The 26,122-nt window shown below is 42.2% G+C and overlaps 2 protein-coding genes across 2 annotated transcripts; one reads left to right on the forward strand and one right to left on the reverse strand.

Moving 5' to 3' along the window:
* The first annotated feature begins 506 nt into the window (after positions 1–506).
* CCN2 (cellular communication network factor 2) lies at positions 507–5,011 on the forward strand. Its single transcript, XM_014055907.2, has 5 exons — positions 507–696; positions 816–1,035; positions 1,812–2,069; positions 2,220–2,431; positions 3,623–5,011. The coding sequence occupies exons 1-5, from the start codon at positions 646–648 to the stop codon at positions 3,917–3,919; spliced, it is 1,038 nt and encodes a 345-aa protein (XP_013911382.1). The 5' UTR covers positions 507–645; the 3' UTR covers positions 3,920–5,011.
* A 4,357-nt stretch (positions 5,012–9,368) lies between these two features.
* LOC148045099 (monocarboxylate transporter 10-like) lies at positions 9,369–22,452 on the reverse strand. Its single transcript, XM_087719024.1, has 10 exons — positions 22,142–22,452; positions 21,685–21,900; positions 19,536–19,745; positions 16,310–16,464; positions 15,050–15,208; positions 14,822–14,825; positions 13,809–14,012; positions 11,571–11,773; positions 9,802–10,196; positions 9,369–9,606 (listed from the first exon to the last, which is right to left on the reverse strand). The coding sequence occupies exons 1-10, from the start codon at positions 22,371–22,373 to the stop codon at positions 9,369–9,371; spliced, it is 2,016 nt and encodes a 671-aa protein (XP_087575150.1). The 5' UTR covers positions 22,374–22,452.
* Between the last annotated feature and the right edge of the window lie 3,670 nt (positions 22,453–26,122).

Consider the following 26,122-nt stretch of genomic DNA (forward strand, 5'->3'; position numbering starts at 1 on the left):
AGATGTCAGTGGTGGACAGGCTGAATTTTTGAGGCATGCTGGCTCAATCTTTTGAAGGGGGAGAAAAGAGAGAATAAGGATTCCAAAGGAGACATATTTTTAACTTCTATAAATCAGGATTGCGGTGGTAGGAAGAATGTAAACTGGAAGCTGGAGGGAAAGCTCTCTCTCTCTCTTTCTCTCTTCCCCCCCCCCGCCTCCCCGGTGAAAATACAGCGCCTTTTTTGTGCGCTGAAGTGCGCCAGCTTTTTCAGACAGGAGGAATGCGGAGTGTCAAGGGGTCAGGATCAATCCGGTGTGACTTGACGAGGCAGGAAGGTGGAGAGGAATGCGAGGAATGCCGCTGTTTGTGTGGGACTCCATTCAGCCGATTGGCGAGTCCCGGACGCCTCAAGGGTATAAAAGCAGCGCCGCTGCCTGCTGGAGACTCAGACCCACCATCGCTCTCCTTCTAAAAGCAGAGAGAAAGGGGAGAGAAAGCAGCACTTTTTCCCTCCGAGATCGAAGCAAGATCTGCCCTCGCCGGCCAGCGACATTTAAAACCGAAACGGATCCCACCTGGACAAGGCAACCCGCTCCGCTCCCAAAGAGAGCCAGCAACTTTTGCCCATCTCCCTGTGCCGAAAAGTTGCAAGAAAAAGAAGGATGGAAGCCCGCACCCTCGCCTGGGTTTTCCTCGCCGCTCTTCTTAGCTGGGTAAGTGTTATTTTCTGAGGCTGCTAGTCTGTCTCTGTCTCTCCTATTTCTTTACTCACCGGACCCACCTGCTGGAGCGTTGTTTGACTCCCCGTCTCTACCTCCCTCTGTCTTCCCAGGAAGCGGCCGGCCAAGAGTGCAGCGCGAAGTGCCAGTGCTCCTCCTTGCCCCCCGAGTGCCCTCCTGGTGTAAGCCTGGTCCTGGACGGCTGTGGGTGCTGCCGCGTTTGCGCCAAGCAGCTGGGCGACCTTTGCACCGAGCGGGATCCCTGCGATCCTCACAAAGGGCTCTTCTGCGACTTCGGCTCCCCGGACAACCGCAAGATCGGAGTATGCACTGGTGAGTAGTCGCCTTTTGTTTTGTTCTGCTTGCCGGCGCTCTCTTTGGGACGGGAGAGATTGGAGCAGAGTGGAAAATGCGGGAGGGGGTGACTTTTTCCCCCCAATGTTTCTCGATCTCATCAGTTTTAAGTTGAATGGACTTCAATTCCCAGAATTCCCTAATAGGGAAGCCTGCCGGGATTAAAAATTTGCTGAAATCGACAAACACTGTTCTAGGGCTATGCAAAGCCATGCAATTCTGAGAGCTTTTTTCCTTTTGCGGTTCAAGTATATTCCGTTTAAAAAACTGAGTCTGATTGGACAGTTTTCTCCCAAAGGCTCCTAGGAATGTTTAACAACTACAATTCCTAGAATTCTAGTTATGATTTCTGAGAATCTGACATACAGTAATTCGTACATACCTGGTGACATCCATCAGAACAGGGGTCTCCAACTTTAACACTTGTGGACTTCAACTCCCAGAATTCCTCAACCAGCAAGAGGAATTCTGGAAGTTGAAATCCACAAGTCTTATAAGGAGTCTTCCAACCTTGACAATTAATTAGAATAGAAGCACTGTATTAAAAAAAAAAGTTGGAATAGAACATCTTGCCATAGTTTGGGAGGTTTACACTTCTACACTTGCCTGTTATTAAAGGCAGAGGAACTGAATATAAACAAAATTGGAAGCAGGCTCTTGGAGGCTCTTTAGCCCTTATCTTGTATAGTTCTAGATTCCCGAGATCTCCATTGCTACTAATGTATTTATGAATGAAATCCCTTTTCTATCTGCAGCAAAGGATGGTGCTCCATGTATATTTGGAGGTATGGTGTATCGGAGTGGCGAGTCCTTCCAGAGTAGCTGCAAATACCAGTGCACCTGTCTGGATGGAGCTGTAGGCTGCATGCCCCTCTGCAGCATGGATGTTCGCCTGCCCAGTCCTGATTGCCCATACCCACGCAGAGTGAAGCTCCCAGGGAAATGCTGTGAGGAATGGGTGTGTGATGAGCCCAAGGACAAAGAACGCACTGCAGTTGGACCTGCTCTTGCCGGTAAACTGATTTTCCTTCATATTTCTTCCATTGTTGCTATACTAGCTTCAACTACTTAGACAAATGTTGTCTTTCTTCTGTCATAACCACATTTACTCACTTTGATTCTTAATGTCCATTCTAAGCGAACTGTTCCCCTATGCTTTTCAGCTTACAGACTAGAAGATACCTATGGACCTGACCCATCCCTGATGCGTGCAAATTGCTTGGTCCAGACCACAGAATGGAGTGCCTGCTCCAAAACTTGTGGAATGGGAATCTCGACCAGAGTCACCAATGACAATGCCCACTGCAGGCTGGAGAAGCAAAGCAGACTCTGCATGGTGAGACCATGTGAAGCAGATCTTGAGGAGAGCATCAAGGTAAATAATTTCCCATTTCTGCTGCTTGCTTCTGTAAAAATGTTTCATCACATTATCCTGCTTTGCAAAAATCTGCAATACAAACTAATTTTCAGTAAGTTGTAAAAATTGTTCAACAAGTAGGTCTGCAAAAAATAGTTGCTTTTCCTCAGAGTGCTGAATTCCTCTTCTTTCCTGCGCACCTGTTCCCTGTATCATAGCCCATATTGGGTTGATCTGGAGAACTTCCTCTTGTAGGATTATATGTGTACTTTTCCAAGTTATGATGTTCTCTAAACCTTGTTAATATTGTAATTCCTTTTTTGTATTGGTAATAATGTGAAGTGTAAATGTAAATAATCAATGAACAAAATTATTTATAGCGCAACTTCGGATATCTACTGGTCCATTAATAAAATGCAAGATGTCTTATTCCCAAGAGAAAAAAAAACAGAATTACAATCTTAACCCTATTTCAGTGGTGGGATTCAGTCAGTTCGCACCACTTCGGGAGAACCGATTGTTAACTTTCTGAGCAGTTTGGTGAACTGGTTGTTGGAAGAAATCATTAAGGCAGAGAACTGGTTGTTAAATTATTTCAACTCCACCACTGCCCTATTTGTATGGTTTTCTTTAAAAACTCCAACATGAAACTAGATTTCTATGAGTAGTAATAAAATTTTCAAGAGAACCAAGCATGAACATTCTTCTAAAAGTCCACTGAGGAAAATTAGACTTATAAATAAAGGGTACGAACAAGGCAAATTTAAGTCTATTTAGAGAGTGGGACAAATATGAGTTTGCCTGACCATGAGACATGTATAAGAGTAACAAAAATATATCTACAAGATTGGATGCTAAGTTTAGCCAAACATAGAAACAATTGATATCTATATTAAAAGTAAAGACAATGGTTTCCCCTATCCAGTCGTATCCAACTGTAGTGGACTTTAACTATAGCTGGATCGGGGGCAGACAACTAATGCCTTTCAAGAATTTCAGGATTCGTTTTCCATAATTTGTTTGGTCATTATCCCATGCTTATTGGAATTGAAGTCCAAAACATCTGGAGGTCCCTTGGTTGATCTCTAGCCCAGGATTTACCTTAACAAGTTAAGAAATTAAGAAAAACATAAATATTGGAAATATTGCATATGCTGGTGATCTGAATGGAAGCATTGTTTATTTGATGTAAGAATTTTTTTTCAACAGAAAGGTAAAAAATGCATCCGCACACCGAAGATCTCTAAACCTATCCAGTATGAGCTGTCTGGCTGTACCAGTGTAAAGACCTACCGAGCCAAATTTTGTGGTGTCTGTACTGATGGGCGTTGTTGCACCCCCCACAGAACAGCCACTCTTCCTGTGGAATTCAAATGCCCTGATGGTGAAGTCATCAAGAAGAGCATGATGTTTATCAAGACTTGTGCCTGCCACTATAACTGTCCTGGAGACAATGATATCTTTGAATCAGTCTACTACCGGAAGATGTATGGAGACATGGCATAAAGTCCCCATGAGAGTTTTTTTTTTCTGAACTCGACTTGAACTGATAATGACATCTCATTTTGTTAAACGTGATTCTATAGCACAAGTGATTTAAATGTCTGCGTTTTTTTAAAAACAAATGACAAAATTGTTCCACCTTGGCCTTAAGGTCAAATTATCTACTGACCCCAAACGTTGGTTTGAAGGAAGAATAATAATAATAATAATAGGAATATAATGTTGACAATGATTAGTGAGAGGTGACACTTAATTTGTGTCTCAGAGTATATTTGGGGAGAGGGATGAATAGAGATTAATTAAGGGACATAGGCAAGTCTTGAGAAACATTTTCAAAACGTGGTGGCATGTGTCCTAGTTAATTGTGCAATCAAAACAAAAAAGACCCCTTAGCAAAGTTATTGGCACTGGTTTTTGTGACAGTAACAGCTGGACTGGACATTTTTATCCAGCAGGTGCTAAGTAATTATGTTATTTGAAAATGGCAATAATTCTGCCTTTGAAACTCTGATTCAGAGGATTTGTTCAAAAAGAATCAGAATTTGACTGGACAGTTTGTGGCAATCATTTGCTTGTCATGGGCAACATTTTTTTTTTAAAAAAATAGTGTAATAGTGTAAATAGTGTATATGTGTATGTGTTCATGCGTGTTTGTATGTATGTGTGTATATATATTGTACAGTTATCTAACTTAATTTAAAGTTGTGTTTCCTTTTTTGTCAATGCTTTGATACATCAGTGTTAGCCTCTCTTTTTTTATGATTCAAAGCATGTCTGATCCACTGCATTCATTCAGCTCATAAAATAGAGTCTGTAATGGTAGTTTTGTTGAACTAGTAGGGGAAAAAATTAACTGAACTGGTACTTTGATGAAGAAGATGCACCAGTATCCTATCCGACCATTTCACCAAACTAATGACAAAGGGAGAAAGGTACATTTCTCTCGGTCTGAATTAATATTCCCTGAAACAAAATGTGTGCTCTTAAATCTTTTCACTTGGGAACAGTTTGTTACTTATTGAGAAATGTGACCAAAAGTTACATGTTTGCACCTTTTTAGAAGAAAAAATAAAGTATTTTATTTTTTTATATAAACTGGATTGTACTGACTTTGATTTTGTTGAGTCTAACAGTTTTGGGATATGGTGTATGTTTACACATCACTTCTTCTCAGTTGGTGCTCCACTGAGATATTTCTGTATGCTGGAATGACTGAGTCATCTGAGCAGGAGAATGTTTTGATATAATGACTCCCTGTACAATCTCACAACCAGAACCCGGCATGGTCCGATACTAAAAATAAGCATCACCTCGCCAACATGGCTGTGAAAAGGATAATGAAACTGTAGCCTCGCATATGTTTTTTTTTCCAATACAACACTCAGCATATTATGCAATTCAACAGTTTCAGGAGTTGTGATTCACAACTTGCAGGTCTAATTGAACTCAAAGTTAAGCTACTTTACTGTCCTAGTCCCTAAACAAAATCATTCTGAAACTTGTCTGTATAGTAAATTCATGCACTCCATCTCCATAAAACATTTCTTAATTTCCATGGGTGAAATCAGCTTCTTGCTTAATGATAAATGTAAAGAGTTTGTGCTCTAGAATACAAACACAGATGCACAGTAGAAGTATTTCAACCTCCTCTATTTTCATAGAGTGTAGAAAACAATACCAATAAACTAGTTATCACCTTCATCTAGGATTCTTTCCAGATGTTACTTTAATTGAAGCCAATTTAAGTGGCAATTTCACTTTATCCAAGTATAACCTTTTTTGCATATTGTAGAGCTTATTTCTAAATAACCATGAATAAACTGTACTGCTTCTCACATTTACTTTGCTAAAACTAATATTGTCATAGTCAAGGTTGATTAAATTGCAATTCTTTGCAGACAGATTTTGTGCAATATTTCCCTCTGGCTCTAAGTGAACATGTTAACAGAAAGAGATGGCTTTTTTGCCTTACAATGGACTAAACTTTATACATTTCAGTTTGCAGTGCCTTGTATCCTAGCTGATGGAATTCATGAGCATCTAGGAGTCTTAGAAGTATTAGAAGAATCACCATTGTCTGGTGAAGAACTACCAAAGAAAGTCAGGTAGATCAAACTCTCAGTCAAGTGCACTGGAATTTGATTGAGTCTTTAAAGTCTTTAAAGAAAACATACCCTATGGCTTACTTTGCTGCAGCAATACTCATGTATTTTCTACAACATTCTACAAATAGATGCCACAGCATAATAAATATCCTCTATTCTTTCATTCTCATGTCAGACTACATAGCATCATTTTCCTGGAGAAAGATCATATATTTATCCCACCAGGATCTTTAGCTGAATTGTGTTCAATTTTCTATTCCTTGATAATTAAGTTTTCCTTGAAAAGCAATGTTCAGGGACAATTCATAGATCACTGATTGTGGTGAAATCCCATTGCTATATTAATGTGATCCCAAGAAGCAGACCTATTATGAGGAGCTGCAGCTCATTAAAACTGCTGAAGGAATTCTTTAACAGGCCAAAACTCTATCTTTCAGACAGCCGCTAGTGGATGAAATTGAGAATAGGAAGATGTGGTCTGTAAATTGCTAAATTTTCAGACCTTCAGTGCATTATTTATCCAAAGTCTGATTTGTACGTCATTGTGGTTGAAGTAAATGACATGGGTCATATTTACACGGGAAATGCCTGCAATTTTTAAGGAAGGAAATGTCTCATTTAGTCCCAGTAAAAAATAAAGAGTACATTGTCATCACCTGTTGACTACAGAGTAGGCATTGACCCTATAATTTTTCCAGTCTGGAGTGAAAATAGTTGGAAAAGGTTCATGGAAGATGGTGGGGAGAGAGCATATGCTATCAAAAAATGAATCCAACACACATGAAACAAATGCCATGCATCTGTGCTCTCTGCTTCTTTTCATAAAATTCCAAGATTTTACTGTCCTCTGGAAAACACTACAAGTGATTTTTTAAATAAAAAGAATCAGCATATGGTACATTGATCAAATTAATACTATTTTAAATATAAGCATAGTGCACTAAAGTAAATATATTGATTTTTTCTATTGTTTACATTTATTGGTGCTTAATGAACATCGTATTGTCTGGGTATTTAATTTGCTTAACAATATAGATTACATTCGTAATCTCCACCCTTTTTTTCCAACCCCTGGTAAAATAAATTCCATGTTTGATAATATTCTGTCTCTTCTGTTTGTTTAATTTTCAATGTAACTCTATCCATTTATGCACAATCTATTGAAATTTTTGTAGATGTAATTTTGAAAATGATATAATTATTGCAATGATAGTTGAAACAGAAATCTTCCAGGCATATCGGCAGCTCAAAGGAACTTTTAGCAATTGCATGATTGTCAGAGAAAAGTCATGGAAATCAAGACAACACTGAATATTGTCCCATTTGCTAAATCACTGAGAACATTGTGTGATTCTGCACTAATGATGTGCCATTGATAAATTGATGCAAAAAAATAAATCAGCTACCACATAACAGCAGAAGCAGCAGCAGCAGCAGGAACATCCTAGCATTTCCCCTGCAGGTGCAGCAGTAGTGGAATACGATCAGTATGCCTCAGTACGGGCACACCGGTGCCTGCTGGGAGCACCAGGTACCGTTCTGGTATGGTATTCTGGAAGGCCCACCCACCCACCCTCTTTACCTGTATTTGAGCCGATAGGGGCTTACGCGCATGGAGCATATGGCGCCTGCATGACGCTCCGCCGAGCAGCTGGAGCATCACGGAGCATCGTGGGCGGTAAGTATGCATGCACATGCTGTGCGCACGCTGCATGCATGCATGTGGTGGATGCCCGGCCCTGTTGCACTATACCAGTTTCACCAGGATCCGGAACCCACCACTGAGGTGCAGGGTTCACTTTTCAAATCAACAACTGCTAACTTGTATGATCAAAAGTCACATCCGGGTCTAACTGGGCATTTATTGTATCTTATCATCTAACTGGGCATTTATTGTATCTTGTCATCTTTGCTTCAACCTTCCACACATGTGCTTGGAATCAGCTATCACATGTACTCACAGCAGTGGTGGGTTCCGGATCCCATTCCAACCAGTACTGTTTGAATGGGCCCAGCATCACGCAAATGGACGCAAGCGGCACGTGTGCCCACATGCACAGTGCACTGCACGCATACATCGTACCTGCCTGCAACACCTCTGCAACCCTCCGCGATGCTCCAGCTGCTCGACGGAGCATTACACAGGCGCCATATGCGCCTTGCGCATGCACGGAAGCGCCAAAGGCTTAAAAGACAGATAAGGAGCTTTGGCAGAGGGGTAGGCTCCGGTACACCCATACCGGGGCATACCTGCCTCCAACCCACCACTGACTCACAGATAAGCCCAACCCAATTTTCAGCTTATCTACAAGTATATGCTATATATAAAAAAAACTTCAGTTCAAATACGTAATTATTTATTTGGCTTACTTTTATTTTCTCTTCAATGCGGCATCAGTGAAGGAAGAAAGCTAACTATTTTATTACCATCGCTCCAACATAGAGTAGTTTAGAGGTGCTTTTCGGTATGCGATGAGATGTTGGGAAGAAGTAGTCGAAACATTCAGTAATTGATTTATTTAGTTGTTTGCATATCAAGTCATTTGTGACCTTGGTTTAGACCAATGATGGTGTACCAAAAGTGACATGGAGTATCATTTTTGGGTCACGTTTCTACAGGCTGCAAGAGAATGTGGTGTACTCTCATGAAGCCTCCAAACCCTGTGGAAGTTACACCAAAAGGCCCTGCTCTCACATGGCCTCCGGATCTCTGAATATCACACAATAACTTCTTGCATGTTTTTTGGGGGGAAATTCCAGAGGCCACACAAGAGCAGCACTTTCATATGTGACCTCCAGAGGGTTTGGAGGCTGCATGACAGCACACCACCTTCTGGAGTGGTTCTGCGACATCCAAAAGCTACAGGAGCTTCTCACATGATTTTCAGAGGCTTTAGAGGCCAGGTAAGAATGTGGTGTCTATGCACATGGCCTCCGGATCCTCGGGAAGTTGCACAAGAGATAAGGTGACTAGATTTTCAGATTGGTAAAGTGGGACACCATTGACCGGGGGGATCGGGGGGCTTGATTAAAAAAATTATATTTTGTCAAAAGCTCACAAAAGGCGATTAATGATCCCAGGACTGAAACCATCATAAATACAAATCTGTTGCCAAACAAAATTTAGATCACATGACCATGAGGACACAAAGAAATTGCTACTAGGAAGTCATGCAGATGTGCTAGATCAAATGCTGTTAATACTACTAATAATAATGTTAATAATGATAATAATGATAATGCTAATAATGATAATGTTACTTAATCCCAAATACTAATAGTACTACTATTGATATTTCCTCTCTTATGACGGTAAATTGCTAACTTCATCTTTAGCAAATATCACATCATTGCTCTTTCTGTGGGGAAGTCTTTCCAGAGTCTTTCAATGATGTAGAAGTTTTATTTTCTTCAGTTGGATTCAGTGTAGCTGTGCTCTTAAGCTGCTCTTGATAATCATTAGTGACATCCAGATCCTCCACCACCAACTCATCTTCTTTTTTGTGAGAGGCAGGAGGCACATATCTCAACTGCTCTTCCTCATCACCAATAAAGTCATCTAAAAAAGCCACCCCATCTTCTTTTCTATGAGGAAAACGCTCCAACTGTTTAGAGTCTGACCTTTCCCTTTTCATGAATAGTTCTGGCACGGTTAGCTCTTGTCCAGGCTTTACCCCAGTTGCAATTTCAGCTTCTTCTTCATCTCCTTCATACTCATCTAAGAAAGCCACCCGATCTTGTCTTCTGTGAGGAAAACGCTCCAATTGTTTAGAGTCCCACCTTTCCTTTTTCATGAGTTGTTCTGTCAAGGTTAACTCCTGTCCAGGCCTTACCCCAATTGTAATTTCAGCTTCCTCGTCACTTTCATACTCATGCAAGACCACTACATCTTCTTTTTTACAAGGTATGGGTAGGTCCTGGGTTATGGAGATTGAAGTTTGACTTTGAACAGATGCTAATTCTGATTTCCCCTCAGCTGTATCGTTCTCTTGATCCGGGAAAGCCTTCATATATTCCACAGTAGCCATAGAGGTCCTAGGTTCTGACGTCATCTTAACAGATGTTGTATCTGATTTTAGTATGCTTTTAAAGGATTTCATGCTGAATCCTTTTGAATGGCCTGAGGTACTTGCTGCAGGAGATATCATAGATTTTGTGAATGAGGAAGTAACACTCTGTAACAAAAAATGTATTATGAAAGACAGTATTAATGATGGCAGTTCAACAGCATTCTTCCATTTCCTCTCGTAATCTGAATACACATTATGTATCTGAGATAAAGACAGTGTACATCTGATTTTAAAAGTCTTATCATCTATTATCATGATCACTCATATTCCTTTTGAAATCTATAATTTAAATAATCTTTGGATTCATTAGCTATAAACCATCCTTCCACATAGCCTTCAAACTCTGCTTTGGGACAATTTTAAAATATATATAGAGATTATTATAATTCCCAACATCCTAAATCAGCTTGTAAGAATTGTGATCCCAAACCAAAACTCAAGCCTTACTGTCTTGTAATCACTTCCTCTCTAAAGATTGTAAATATCTAAAGCATTTCGTCCTCTTAATTATTGCAGCATGAAGACAAGCATTCCAGAGGGCACTGGAGTGAGGGAAAGGGACTATAAGATCCAACCTTTTACCCAGCTTCCTCAAGTATCAAATCTGGGGACCTTACCAACCATACAACTGGAGTTGTATTCTGATACTGTAAGCAGGAAGGCTCAAGTAAAATCATATGCAAAAACCGTCACATAATTCTCCATTTAGCAACTACTTCACTTAATGACTGAGTTGCTGGTCCTAACTGTGGTCACTAAACAAGAACTAAGTATACAGTTTTTGAGACAGATGGGGACTGAGGCCTCAATCTAGACATTCAGCTGCTATGGGTTCAACAGCTTTAGTACTGTATCCAATGAATTTCTGACAGAAAGAGTAATTATATCAGGTCTCCTTTATGAACATCTGATATTTTTTAACAGCCTGTGTAATGCAGCCTTTTCCCAGACAAAAGGGGTATAAGGTATTTCAGAGTGGGTTACTCCCTACTATTGGAATTTATTAAAAGGGCCTTAAGTATCTTAAAGGCAAACAGCAATGAAACTACTTTTTATACTTTGCATTTGTCTAGGAACGAATGAAATGAAGAAAATAACAGAATTGGGGGGGAATCTCCAGAGAAATTAGCCAAATATGTTGCTTGTGATGCATTTTTCTAAAAAATAGCTGGAACCACACAAAGGGCAAGGGTTCATGCCAAAACCTCTAAACTCTGAGAGTTTTAAATGAGTCTTCATGTAGCTGGCACATCCTGTTTGAGCAAATCACGAAGACCGTGATGAAGATTCTATATTAATTTCTCTACCACCTGTCAATAGAAATGCTAATAACTGAAAGGGTCATTGTGATAAAATGCCTATCAAAGATCAGGTTAGTACAGAACACATACTACCAAAGGAGGAGGAGGAGGAGGAAGAAAAAGAAGAGGAAAGAAATTTTCTTGTTTAGAGAAAGAAATGTCATCAAATACTCCTTACCCCTAATGAAATACTTGGAGATTGCCAAGGCATGATGGTATTGGTTATTACACATACAGACGCATTAATGTAGTTTTTTGTTGCCTGGACTGATGATTTTTGCAACGAGGGTATTAAAGCAAGTATGCCAGCTGCTCCAATATTGCAAACCCCAGTTACTACAAAGCCAATTGTATAATTGCCATATGTATCATACATTAGACCTGAAACAAAAATATGTTGTTTACTTTTGTGCTTCCTTTCCCAAAACAGAATTTCCTTTCAAATGATACCATACATTCCAGTATCAAAAAGATTTAAGTAATCACAGTATACACCTTCCTGATCCCAAAAGCTATTCAGCGGGTCCTTGCTTAACTGCTAATTGGAATTGAAAATGCCATAATTTAGCAACATAGTTTTATATAAAAAAAATAGCGACCATACCACTTAGCTGCAACAGTTCTTGCAATCCCCAGTTACCAATGTTAAGTGAGAACTGTGCAGTTCGTTAAGCGAGAACCTCTTATGAGCATAGCTTCTGACTTGCTGCTGGCTTCCCCACTGACTTTGTGAGCAGCCAGCCAGAGAAATTCTTATCACATGACTGCAAGATGCTACAATGGTTGTAGGTACGAAGTCCCACTGTAACTACCCTTGTTCAGTGCTGTCATAAGTTCAAATGGTTGCTAAATGAGTAGTCATTAAACAAGGAGTACCTATATAGGTATACATAGAAAAGAAAGAGGAAAAAAGACCTAACTAGTGGTGGTAAGTATGGCAAAGCATCATTAAGTCTCTGTTCTTATTATGTGCAGACCTTATTGTGTCCTGCCACTCTGTTCTGGGTGGGCATGTGTCCTTCTGGGCTCCTGAGCAGCTAAGAGGGGTTAAGAGGGGCTCAGAGAACCAAGTGGACGCTGGCCTTGTTGCAGAACCAGTGGAAATACCTAGCAAGGAATATTGCCATTATCTGAACAGGAATGGACCTGTCTGACCAGAGGAAATGGACAGGGTCTTTGGGGCTGTAAGGTCAGCCCCGTTCTTTAGATCCATGTCCCTCTTTGCTGATTAAACTGGTTCAGGGGATTATGTGAGTAGGTTTTAGCGATGGTCAGTTTGCCTCACCTGCTCCTCAAGAAGCCAGGCAAGCGTGAGATGGGGGTGAGGCATCCATCCTTGCCCTGTTTGACCTCTCTGCAGTTTTTGATACCATTGACCATGGATTGAGTTTGATTGAGGGTGGGCGATAAGAGTGCTGCTCCAGTTCACTTCCTTTCTCCGGGGCTGATTCCAGGTGAGAGTAGTTGGGGAAGAGAGATCTGAGGGACTGCTTCTTCCTCATTATATGTGCTTGTTCTACCAGAGAAAGCAGGCTGCATGTCCCAACTATTAGGGAATTAAACTTGGGTCTCAGAAGGCAGACTGTCTTTGGTGTGGCACTCCCATTTTGAGATATTTTACCCCCAGAAGTGAGGCAAAGTCCATCCTGTTCAATATTCAAGTCCCTCAGGACCTGGCTGTACCATCAGACCTGGGGGTCCTAGCAGACTGGGGAAATCCTGTGATGCTATTGTCAGGCCTGCAGCCGATTCCTTTTAGGATCTTTGGCCTGCCACACTAATATTCTTTTCTACTATGCTGTTTCATTAGTAGGGAATTGGGAGGGGGAATAGTTAGAAGTAGAATGTATTGTTATCAAAATAAAATTCCTTTTTAGGAAGCCAAGGTCATCTTTTGTTCTCTACCTCTCTGAGCCTGACCGGAACTGGATGGGTGAAACTGCCAGCATGGCAGTGGAATATTGGACCATGTGATGGACTTGTGGGTGTGGAGGCAAGATTGTGAACTTTCAACTGGGTGCGGAAACCCAGGAAGCTTTCAGATTCAGGTTTCTACATATGTGCCAACATGTTTCTCTTAATAAATTGGAACTTTGAGGAATATTCTGCCTTGGACTCTGATTTAATTTTGGATGATATTTGGAACACTGACAGCTATCTTACTGTGGCTCATATCATTCTCCTTGCTTGGGTGCCATTTTATTGTTTTGAAACATGACTGTTTTAAAATATTTATTGGTTTTTCTTTTTAATTCACTGCTGTATGCCATATTTGTGAGATTTGCAGGCATACAAATATAATAAGCAAATAAATACTCGGGCAGGCCTTGGGAAGAGTCAGTTCTTGGACACATTAGCAGTATAGTTTTCTCCAGGCTCAGTGTTTTTTACAGACAAATCGCATTAACTGGTTTACCTGCAAAGGGTGGACCAAAACAGCTAATTGCATTGACAGCCATCATAAATCCCCATGCAACAGGCATTCTTTCTTCTCCCATCAAATCAAATGTAAGGATAGGTAGGAGAACATAGTTTCCTGCGTCGAAAAATCCCAAAAAGGAGCAAACGACTACAAGAGCGGTAAAAGATGTGCAATAAGGAATAATAGAGTAGACCACACCTGAAAAATAAAACATGAAGGACACAGATTTCAATATGAACCAAATGTATTTATTTACTCTATAATGAAAACTAAGATAAAACAGCACTCATCAGGCTTTGCCACTGCTAATTTCCAATATTTTAGTTCTGCTTACCAAAAATTTTGTTTCTCAAGTATGATAGTAATGCATCTTCTGTGCCTCATATTAAGGAACCTATGCATTGGCTCCAAGTGCCCAAGTGTCTTCTGCTAGAGTGCCATAAAGAAATTACTGTATTTTTCAGAGTATAAGACGCACCAAAGTATAAGACGCACCAAGGTTTTGAAGAGGCAAATTAAAAAAAAAAGTTTTTGCACTCTGCAAACCTCCCAAAAATGGCCCATTTTTCACAAAAACAGGCCTGTTTTTTTTTTAAAAAAGGTCATGAATAGCCCTTAGGAGGCTTGTAGAGTGTTCCTGGGGAATGGGTCGGGGGCAAAAAATGAGCAAAAAACAGCCCATTTCTTGTGAAGACAGGCCCTTTTTTGTAAAAAAAAAAAGGGGGGGGGCATTAGAAAGCTTATAGAGTGCTCCTGGGGGCTGGGAGGGCAAAAATGAGCATAAAATGGCTCATTTTTTGCTCATTTCTGCCCTCCCCATCCCTCAGGAGCTCTCTGAAAGCCTCCTACAAGCTATGCACGACCATTTTGGTGAAAGGGGTGGGGTTTCAGGTGGCAAAAAATGCTGTATTCAGTGTATAAGACACACCCAGATTTTCAGCCTCTTTTTTGAGGGAAAAGGGTGCATCTTATACTCCAAAAAATACAGTAGGTTCTCCCATGAGAACCCACCTCATGTGTCAGATTCCATTCTCCTAATTCCTAATTTCTACTCATCATGTTCCAGTGAGAACTGGAATTCAAGCCATCACACGAATGGCCTCAAGAAGATTTGGCAATAATTAACTTAAGGCACAGTTTTAACTTGTAGTTGTGCTGATATAACTCATATGTGCAAGAAATGACACTCTAGATGTTTCTAGGTCTAAAACCATAATTTCTCAGGCAAAAACAACACATAATATGGATGCCTGGTTCACATAAAGTCGGTCGACACTTTTAATATCACAAATCTTTCCAAATAGAAGACAACTAATCATGCTCCTTACTCCAAGTCCCACCATAATGTAGGATGCTTTTTCCATAGGAATACCTAAATCATCTGCAAGTTTCATCTGCAAAAAAGAAAATGAAGCACGATTTTTAACATGTCGGGTTTAAAGTATTCTGTTTAGTGAACACTAGTCATAATTAAGCTAACCTAGTAATTAAATATAGCCGCAAATTCATTCATACTTGTTTAAAGATTTATGCAAATAGTTAGCAAAAAAAAAATAGATGTAACTGACTGACAATTCAAACATTTCATACTCCTCTCCTGATAAGTCTATCTTCATTGGATACATTAGTGTTCTCCAATTTGGTGCCTCCATAATGCATTGCCAAAAATCAAACTGACAGGGGACTATGGGATTTAATCCAATATATGAAGGTGGCACCAAATTTAGATCCTTTGGCAATGACACGATGTTTTCTTCAAAAATTATTCCTCAAAAGTAATTGACCAAGTATTATTCAAGTTTTGAAAGTTAGTACAGTCAAGACTGCAGTTGGTGTATCTGACACTATTGAAATAAATGTACCCTTGTTCTCAGTGACCACTTACCTATTATGGACAAACAACAATCTTACAGCTACTAAAAATAAATCAACTTGGCCCAAATTGATGTAGCCCTTCTCCAAAATTGAGTTAAGGATTAAAACTGGTAAAAATTGAATGTTTAGCCACATGTCTTAAAATAGTTAGAATTAGCTGCTAAATCGGGGTAGTCTGGGTATGTATTTATCCCAATCCTGTATTGGAGGGAGCCCCTTGTGGAGTACTGTGAAGCCGTTACCATGGCAACCCCACTGTGCTGTACAGTAGAAGCCATTTTAAGGCACAACATCTTTACAGAACTTGAATCCAAAAGGCATACATTCACTGTCAAAAGTACTGTGACTTGACACTATAGATATAATATAACACACTCCATTTGTGCAAGTACCATGCACACATACCTACTGCTCATTTAAAGGGAGCGTGTGTATGTGCTTGGCTGGTGCTCATGCAAGTGAAGATATGCATGGACACACACACACACACGAGCCGGCCATTACCATGGCCTGGTTGCAAAACCCTCAAAGCCCACTAGTGGGTCATGGCCCACAGGTTGGGGACTCTCGTTCCAAGCTATAACAGAAAAGCCAAAAAAAAAAAGATAATGGCAACTTACCATATGCACAAAAGGTATGTAGAATCCAAATTTTGCTAATCCAAGAGAACCGACCCATATCTCAAAAATGCGATCTTTCCATAAAGCTAAATCGACTATAAACCCTCTTAGAGGTGATGTGTTAAATTTTTCAACTACACTTAGATGAGTTCTATCTGTAAAATACAAAGTTAAAAAAAGAGAAATTATTACTGTGTACACAATACTGATTAATTTCACCAGAAAGCAATAAATACAACAGTTATGTGCAACCCGGATAACATAAAAAGTGCATCACAAATGAGCACAGGACGGATTTGTGTGATGTTTAAGCAATTATTTTGAGGATGATTGCAAAAAATGATTTTATATACCACAAGAACCTCTGTTAACATGTCTTGCTGGACACAGCTGGAGCAGGTATAGGCATTAGAGAGAATGAGTTCCTTGTACACAAAAAGTTTACTTTTATCATGAATAGGAATCACACTGGGATTTTTTTTTCTACCCTGGTGCCTACAATTTCCGAAATGCAGCCAGTATATTAGGTGGGAAAGGCATAAGGGAATGGCCTAGAAAAACATGAGGAAAAGCCATTACCAAGGCAACCATCAAACAAGCGTGGCTTAAGTCCATTCCAAGAAACTAATTTCAGTAATCATCTCAGACACACCCCTCTCTACGTCACACAAAGATAAAATGAGAGCAAAATGAAGCACATTGGGAATTGCAAGAATTTTTTACTGTAGCTCTTTGAATAAAAGTAATTTTAGACCTAAAGTATGTGGCATTGATTTCTAAGTCGAGTCTACTTGGCAAGGCTGACTGGATAACAGGAGCTGCAATTTACTGTATTTTTCAGAGTATAAGACGCACCGGAGTACAAGACACATCAAGTAAATTTTAAAAAAAGTTTTTGCACTCTGAAGACGTCCCAAACCTCCTGCATGCCTCATTTGTGAAAAACGGGGCATGCAGAGAGCTTCAGAGGCCTGCAAAATGCTCCTGGGGGTTGGGGGGGGATGAGGAAAAAGTGGTCTGTATTTCGCCAAAAGAAAGGGCATGCATAGCCTTTAGGTACTCCTGGGGTCTGGTGGGGTGTAACAAGCAAAAACGGGTTGTTTTTTTCCAAAACAGGCCCTTTTGCCACAAAAAGGGCACACATAGCCTTTAGGAGGCCTGCAAAGTGCTCTTGGGGGCTGGGTGGGGGGATGAGCAAAAAACAGTCTGTTTTTTGCTCATTTTTGCCCACCCCAGCCTCCATTAGCACTTTGCAGTCCTCCCAAACCCTCTGCACGTCCATTTTTGTGAAGGGGCGGGGTTTCAGAGGCCAAAAATGCTGTATTCAGTGTATAAGACACACCCAGATTTTCCCCTTTTTTCGGGGGGGGGGGGGGGAAGGTGCATCTTATATTCTGAAAAATACGGTAACTCAATTTTCCCTAGGTTAAGGAAATTTGTTCTAGATACTTGACACAACTACTTAGTTGCTTTCATTTGCAATTTGCATTCCTGGAAGCAAACAGCATGGGTGATTTAAGAAATGAATTGAGTTGCTTTAGTGCAGTCCTATGCCTCAAGTTCTGGGGTGTTAAACTGAAAACAGTCTTTTTTCCAAGCATGTGTTTACCCAAATCTTAACAGGTTTTACTGAAATGAAAAAGACAAGAAACATGAATTTCAGGAATTAAACTATAATATTTCCCAGAAGAACGGATTTGTCTTTTACTATAAGGCATACTGATAGGGTCTTTCCTAATTAATATGTCCCAGCTTTTCTGTTCCCCAAAGCTGCCCTATAAATTTATTAAATAAAATAAGCAGTCAGTGACAGGTCTCTTTACTGACAATAACTGAGCTAGCCCTTTCCTGAATTCTTATCATCTGAAAACCCAAATTAGATTGGAGACAGAATGATAAATGAGAGGGATGATAAAAGTAATTTTGGACGAATAGAAGTTAACAAAAAATCTATAGTGGAATACCTGAGATCTGGGGGTAGGGGTGGGATAAGGATCAAACACGCTGACTTCCTTAAGTTCTAGCTATTGCCAGGCCAGATGGGTCTGATCTTGCATTTATATTCAGCTTCTTTAAATAGCTTTATCCTAAAGGAAATCAACCCTGACTGTCCTTTAGAAGGACAGATACTGAAGCTGAACCATAAATATTGTAGCCATAAGAAGAGAGGACCCTGATGCTGGGAAAGACTGAAGGCAAAAGAGAAGGAAACGGCAGAGGATGAGTGTCATTGATGCAGTGGGCATGGTTAGACTCTGGGAGACAGTGGAGAACAGGAAAAGACAGGGAAGTGCGAAATAATCTCTGATAGACAAATGTCACTACAATCATTAATAACCAGAATCTGAATTTAATAAATACATGGTTGTGAAACTTACTTTTACAGAACACTTAAGATGTGTCAAGTTCTTATCTACTCACATGTCCAATGAATTTATGACTTACAAGACATACATTTTCTGCTCTGTTCCATATTATTAGCTGCTACATCACATCCACATCCAGATGCAGAAAATTTGAATTAGATGTTACAAGACCAGGGAAACTAAACGTATAAACTACCTTTTCAAAACAGTCCTAGGATGCATTTGTAATCCATCCTTCCGAGGTCGGTAAAATGAAGACCCAGATTGCTGGGGGCAATATGCTGACTCTGCCAACCGCTAAGAGAGGCTTTTAAAGCACCGTGAAGAGGTATATAAGCCTGGGTGCTAGTGCTATGATTCCATCTATAGTCAATGGTTACATATTACCTTATTAAAGACTTGCCCCAATTCAAATAAAATTAGAAAGGGTCTTTGGAAAACAGTCCACAAAAGGAAGCTGAGACAATGGAGGGTCACATTTTAATTTAAGCAATGCACCATTTGTCGTACCACTCATATAATTTCCATTTGCTGTATGACACTGTCCATTGGGGCCTTCAGTCTACAACCAGCATCCCAGATTGAGATCAAATTGCAACCATGGTTGCAATAGTTGTCCTAAATGTTGGATTTACTTTCTTTTTATTCCCGTGTTGCTACTTATTTATTGGGGGGGGGGGGGGGCAGGGATGTATAGTTGTGTTTTGTCTGAGTAATTGTGTAGGAGAATTCAGAAACCTGAAAAGAACTCTTGGTGTTACTTTGTATCCTTATTTTACCCAATATGGATTCTCTTCCCCCACACACACACACAGGAAAAAGGAGATATTTAATTTAAAATGCCCAAAGCAGATACATACGTTGTTGAAGGGGCCTGTAGGCAAAGGCAGCAAGAACGCATATGGCCAGGATTGCGCTATATGCGCGCAGGCTACCTCTCCATCCAAACTTCTCAATAAGTAAGTGCTGCAGTTGATTTTGGATGACAGTCCCTGCAGCCCCTCCAGCCATCACCAAGCCAGTGGCAAATGACCGTTTGGTAGTGAAATACAGGCTAACCATTATCAGACCTATCAAGAAACAAACAGAAATTTAAAGTAGTTCTTTTATATTGAAGTCCAGTCACATCACCCTCTGTTTGATTTAACATGAAAAAGGTATCTGGGAAAGGAGAAAGCTTAAACATTGCTTTTCATCTGACACAATTAAAAACCATGCTACTATTTCTAATGAGTTTTGTTAGGAATTTAATCTAACAGTTGGGTTGGCAATATATAAATCATGTAGCAATGTTGTAATTGTTTCTTTAAATCATACGGTAAAATGTGATTGGTTGCTGTTTTTCCTCAATCGGCCATACGAGAGAGCCAGAATGACTGCTAGCTCTCTGTTTGTTAGATGCTGGGCTGATCTGATCTGAGTGTCGTGAGCTATTGTAAGTTTTGCAACAGTTAGCAAACGGACTGTTTGTATGATTATGGACTATGTTATTTGGATTATCCCTTAACTGAAAGACATTGATGACGGACTGTCTTATCTGTTTATGACTTGGACTGTTTGATGGACTCTGATACCTCTATTTCCACGAAAGGAAAAGCCTATTTAAACTGCAGCATCTCTGTATCAGGGGTGGGTTCCTACCGGTCCTTGCGGACCAGTTGGTCGGTGAACCTGGAAGCAATTAACTTCCGGGAACACCCCCTCTAAGGTGCGGCTAGAACTGGCCACCCGCAAAGGACCTCCCCAGACTTGTTTTGTTGAGCACTGGGCAACTGACGGTAGTTTGCGCCGGCCGCTCAAACTAGCACCAGTCGCCCCGTTTTCAGCAAAGCAAGCCCGGGGAGGTCCTTTGTGGGTGGCCAGTCCTAGCCGCTTGCGCCCAGCACTGCAGCTGAGGTGAAGCCCCAAAGCCCCCGCTGCCACCAGAATATCTTCTGCCGCCACCTCCTCCTCCTCCAACAGCACTGCCAGATTTGCCGTCCGACACTGAGGCTGAGGTGAAGCTGCCAAAGCTCCCGCCACCACCCCCGTCCATGGCAGTGACACATCCCCTTCTGCTCCTGAACTGGGCACTGCGTTATCCCTTTCCCCTCCTCCTTCGCCGTGCTTTTGAGGAGCCATGAGGCTGCGGGAGCCAGTAAGAAGGCGGCGGAGGTGGTGGGAGCAGGAAAAAAAAGGCCTCATGGCTTCTCAAAAGGATGGTGGAGGAGGAGGCAGTGGCGGCAGGGGTAACGCGGGGCCCAGCTCAGGTGCTCCAAGCAGAGGGGGAGGCGTCGCTGCCACAGGTGGGGGTGCTGGCAGGAGCTTTGGCGGTTTCACCTCAGCCACAGCATCGGGCGGCAAATCTGGCAGTGCTGTTGGAGGAGGAGGAAGAGGCGGCAGCAGATATTCCGGTGGTGGCGGGGGCTTTGGGGCTTCACTTCAACCACAACACCGGGCGCAAGCGGCTAGGAATGGCCACCCAGAAAAGGGGCTTACCAAGTTTACCCACCTTCTCCAAGAAACAACTACATTTCTCTCTTTCTTTATCCCCTACGTTACTTCTTTTTCAGTTTGTACATGTCCCTGGCTGGTGTCTTTTGGCCCACTTCTACTTAAGGATGGAAGTCCTCCCTAGGAAAATGATGGCACCTGACATACTATCTCTCCTTAGTTGGTTAGTTGAAACCCACCACTGCTCTGTATGCTGGTTTGTGTGTTCTGCAACACAACTCTCACAACGCTTTGCTGAACGTACTCGCTCTCCCAATGGAAAGCTTACCTAACAAGTTTTCTCATGAAAAAGTGCTGCAAAGCAAAGCAAAGCAAAGCAAAGCAAAGCAAAGCAAAGCAAAGCAAAGCAAAGCAAAGCAAAGCAAAGCAAAGCAAAGCAAAGCAAAGCAAAGCAAAAGCAAAAGCAAAAGCAAAAGCAAAAGCAAAAACAAAAACAAAAACAAAAGCAAAGCAAAAATATGTTTTCAAAAACAGAAGAAATGTGTGACAAAATTTGATTTTAATGTAAAGCATTACCTGGAGTGTAGGCCAGACTTGATCCCACACCAACAATGATTCCCCGGGTGAAAAATAGGGTTTTAAATTTTTCAGCATATGATGACCACACTAGACCACCTATGGTCACCAGATCTCCTATTACTGCCACTTTGATGGCTCCATATTTCACCAGGAGTTTTCCAGACACGGGACCAAACATCATAATCAGGGCATAGCTGACAGATCCAATCCAAGCTTAAAAAGACAAATGCATTTAATTAAACATATAAAAAAATATCATAAAAAAAAATATTATCAACTCACTTGTATGTTTTACTGATGTAAATGACACTAATTCTTGTGGATTTCAAGAGCATTGACATATAGTTTAAACCATTTGCTTAAAGACTGTTAATAAGCAAGACATAATTATAAACAAAACTGCAGTACAATATATCAAAGCTATGCTGGAAACCTTAATGTAACAATGACCTACCTATCTGCGAGTTACTCGCTTCAAAAGAACCGAGAAGGGGCAGCATGTACACCCCGAAGGCGCTATGGAAACCGCTAACAAGTAGGCAATGGGTAGCCGCCGCCGCCACGACTACCCAGCCCCAACCTCCATCCGGAGGGGGGTGTAAGAAAGAGGCATCCGCCCTGATGTCCTCTGAAGTACCTTTTCTTTCTAATATCCGTTTATCGACAAAGTCACGGATTTTCTTCATGTCTGGGAACAAAGAATTGTAGAGAAGAAAAAAAGCATTATTAATCTCTCAAATAGAAAAGATTCAGCACACCTGTCCAATAATCAGAATTTTCTTACTAAAGCAGCATGCACATAGGAGCAGTGTTTGCATTACACCATGTCAGCAAACATTTCAAACTTGTGGCAGTGCTCAACAAGGGGCACTTACAATTGGTCTGCAGAGTTCTGGCCATCGCACCGTCTCTGCAGTTACACAATTGAGATCTGGGTTCTTGGCACTTGGTTTGTACTTGCAATGTTGCAGCAGGCTGCTATGGTGCTAGTGCAATTTCTGAAGTTTCCTGCTGACTTTCCAGTAGGAAAGTCAATGGGGAAGCGAGCAGGAAGTTGGAAGTCACTGTCATGTAAGGTCGGTGTTTAATGATCCACACAATGGTCTCTTAATGATGAAAACTGGGATCGCCATCCCTAAGCAGCACAGTCACATGAAAATGCACCACTGCATTGCTTACCAATGGCAATTCCAGTCCCAATTGTCTTTATAACCCGAAAAACTACCTGTACTGCCTGCTGGCAAAGCTGACCTGACTATTTATTTACAACTTTTCATAAGTTATCTAAAAGATGTTACAAGTGTCAATTCCTAGAAGCATAATTTCACAATTAATTTTATAAGACTATAAAAGCTATTATATTCATCAGTGAACATTTCACTATCAGAGAAATGCTAGGTATAAGAGGATTTTTTTAAACACATGCCTTGCTTTTGCTGATATTGTCAAGTGGAAATCCAGACATTCAGAAAGTTCACATGAGTATTAAAGATTTATTGCAAGCTTAAGCTCTCTACAAATCTGACCCACTAACAGTCAAGGGAAATGAGTAGAAGAGAAGCATTCAAGGTGGGCTGGACTTGCATGTCTTGTGAACATGCAGGGACTCGTAACTTATAACGCATTTGACCCTTCCCTCGGGCTCAGCCTGGTTATCTCCTGCAAATATTTCTGATACTAGACAAATGTTCTTAAATCATCCATCGAATCTAACTAAAATATCTTCTACTTCAATTTGCTAACTTTAAATATTTTTAAACTGTAAATTGGTTTTTGATAAAAATAGAGAATATAGTTCTGAGAGAAATCTGTCCCTTAAGAAATCTTCTTTCTGATATTTTCCCCCTGAAACTTATGGATCAATATACTTTTAAATATTTTGTACACATATACTCAAGTTAAAGACTATTGGCTTACGTGAACAGTTGTTCTCAGGGCACTGCGAGGAGAGTCCAAGTGTGGGTTAACACAGTCTATCTGCTCTAGGACTGAGTGAATTTTTTCTCTTGGCCACGCCTCCCTTTGCCTCCATTATTCAGTTTAAAAAACGAGGAACCACTGAGCAGGAAGCCCGTACATCCAGTCATCACCCTCGCATCCGCGAAGACCCGGGGTGGGATTGGACTCTCCTCACAGCGCCCTGAGAATGACCGTTGAGATAAGCCAACGGTCTTTCTTCAGTGTGCTGCTTGGAGAGTCCAAGCGTAGGACATGCCCAAGCTATAGTGTCCCCGGGTGGGAAGAAACTTGAGTCTCCGGAACATCCACAACCTTCTATAGAACTCTTCACCCAAAGGAGGCTTTGGCTGAGGCAAAGGTGTCAATCTTACAGTTCCTGATAAATGCAGTGGGAGAAGCCCACATGGCTGCGCTCTGCATACATCGAGAATAGATGCCTGGGTCGCCCAAGCCGCAGAAGTGGCAGCGCTCCTCATCGAACGCGCAATCACCCGGCTAAGCACAGACCTGCCCTGATGTTCGTAGGCAAGCTTGATGCAGGCCTGCAACCAACGCCCAGTGGTGTGGGAAGACGCTTTGTGACCAAACGACCCCAGATGAATGGCAGGTCCCAGGATGGGTAACGGTGAACAGCTCGGGGGCAGATGTTTGTCGCTTCCTTCAGGAAACTCTTGACCTGCGGGTGTTGGCTCAAGGGCCAGGAGGACCCCTTGATCAGGATAGTAGAAAGGGCCACAACCTGACGCTGGAGAGTGCTGGGGGCCAGACCCCTGTCCAAACCCTCCTGCAGAAAGTCCAGCAGCTGGGGAACAGACACGGACACATCCCTTATACCTTGTTTCTGGCACCAGGAAGAAAATGCAACCCAGGTCAGCTTGTATATCCTGGTGGTCAAAGGCCTCCTGGAAGCCTGGATAGTGTGAATGACCATGTCCAAGATCTTCTGCCTCCTCAGGAGCTTCCCCTCAAGTGCCAGACAGCTAGTTGCAGTCACTGGGGATCCAGGTGGCGAACCACCCCCTGGCAGAGGGAGATCTGATCCTGAGGAATCCTCCACAGTCTCTGCATCGAGAGACCCACTAGATCCAAATACCAAGACCTCCTGGGCCAATGGGGGGCGACCAGGAGGATCTCCGCACCTTCTGCAATGAGCTTGGATACCACGTACGGAATGAGAGGTAGAGGAGGGAATGCGTACAATAGTCCTGGAGGCCACTTGCACTTCAGTGCATCTGTCCCCTCCATCCACTGAGAACGGTATTGGGAGAAGAATCATGGCAGATGTGTGTTGGCATGTGTGGCAAAGAAGTCCACTTGTGGTTTGCCGAATCTCCTCACAATCTGTTGGAACAGGTCTGGATGCAGCTGCCATTCGGAGTGGTCAATCTGCTGCCTGCTCAACCAATCTGCCTCCTGATTGCTGGACCCTGAGATGTGGTCTGCTCTGATGTATGCCAGGTGGTGTTCTGCCCACCTGCCCAGAGATTCCGCCTCTGCCATGAGCTTTTTGGAGTGGGTACTGCCCTGCCTGTTTATGTGAGCCTTCGTGGCCATGTTGTCCATCAGCAAGAGTACATGGTGCTCCGCAACCAGGCTCAAGAACTGCCTTAGGGCAAGGCTGGCGGCCCTCAGCTCCAACCAGTTTATGCTTTGGGAGGCTTCCCTCTGGGTCCACAGTCCTTGTGTGAGTTGGCCCTGACAGTGAGCCCCCCACCCGAATAGGCTGGCGTCGGAAGTCACCACAATCCGCTCGGGTTCCTTGAAGAGGCACCCCTTCTCGACTGTCGCCGTCCTCCACCAGGCAAGGGACCAGATCACCTTGGGGGAAGGCATCACCCATCTTGAAGAGTTGCTGGTCTTGGCTCTCTGCATCAGCAGGAGAAACCATTGCAGCTCCCTGGCATGGAGATGTGCCCAGGGAACCACCTTCAAACAGGAGATCATGATCCTGAGGAGCTGTGACAGCATGACAATCGGCACCAACTTGGACCTCTGACATTGCTGTACTCTATGTCTGAGGTTCTGCAGGCAGTCTGGAGTGAGAAATACCTGACAGGTGCCTAGATTTTGGATGCGCGTGGTCGGCTCCAGCTGGCTTTTGGCCAGATTCACTGAGAAGCCGTGTAGACGCAACGTGAGAATGGTCAGCTGGACGTCTCGCCTGGCCTGTAAAGGCTGGCTTGTCAGGAGGCAAATCCTCATCCTCAAACAATTCAAAACTTCCAGCCTCCCCCCATCCTAAGACTGACTCCTCTGTGGCGACCGAAGTGCCCGGAGAGGCTGGAGCCTGAGCCTGAGTGGAACTCGAGGTTCACTTAGACCTGGGGGTCCCAAATGCCCCCGCTTCCCTGTGCTTAATGCCTTCAGCGATCCCCTGGGATATGGCAATGGAGATGACCTCCTTCATCTCTGCAGACAAGGCCGAACCTTTGTCCTCCCTAGGCCGAGGCCTAGCTGGACCAGGCCCGCCCTGATG

Source organism: Thamnophis sirtalis, unplaced genomic scaffold, assembly GCF_051295495.1.
Source record: "Thamnophis sirtalis isolate CommonGarterSnake01/CBP01778 unplaced genomic scaffold, rThaSir2_p1.2 scaffold_6, whole genome shotgun sequence".
In the NCBI taxonomy this organism is placed as follows: Eukaryota; Metazoa; Chordata; class Lepidosauria; order Squamata; family Natricidae; genus Thamnophis; species Thamnophis sirtalis.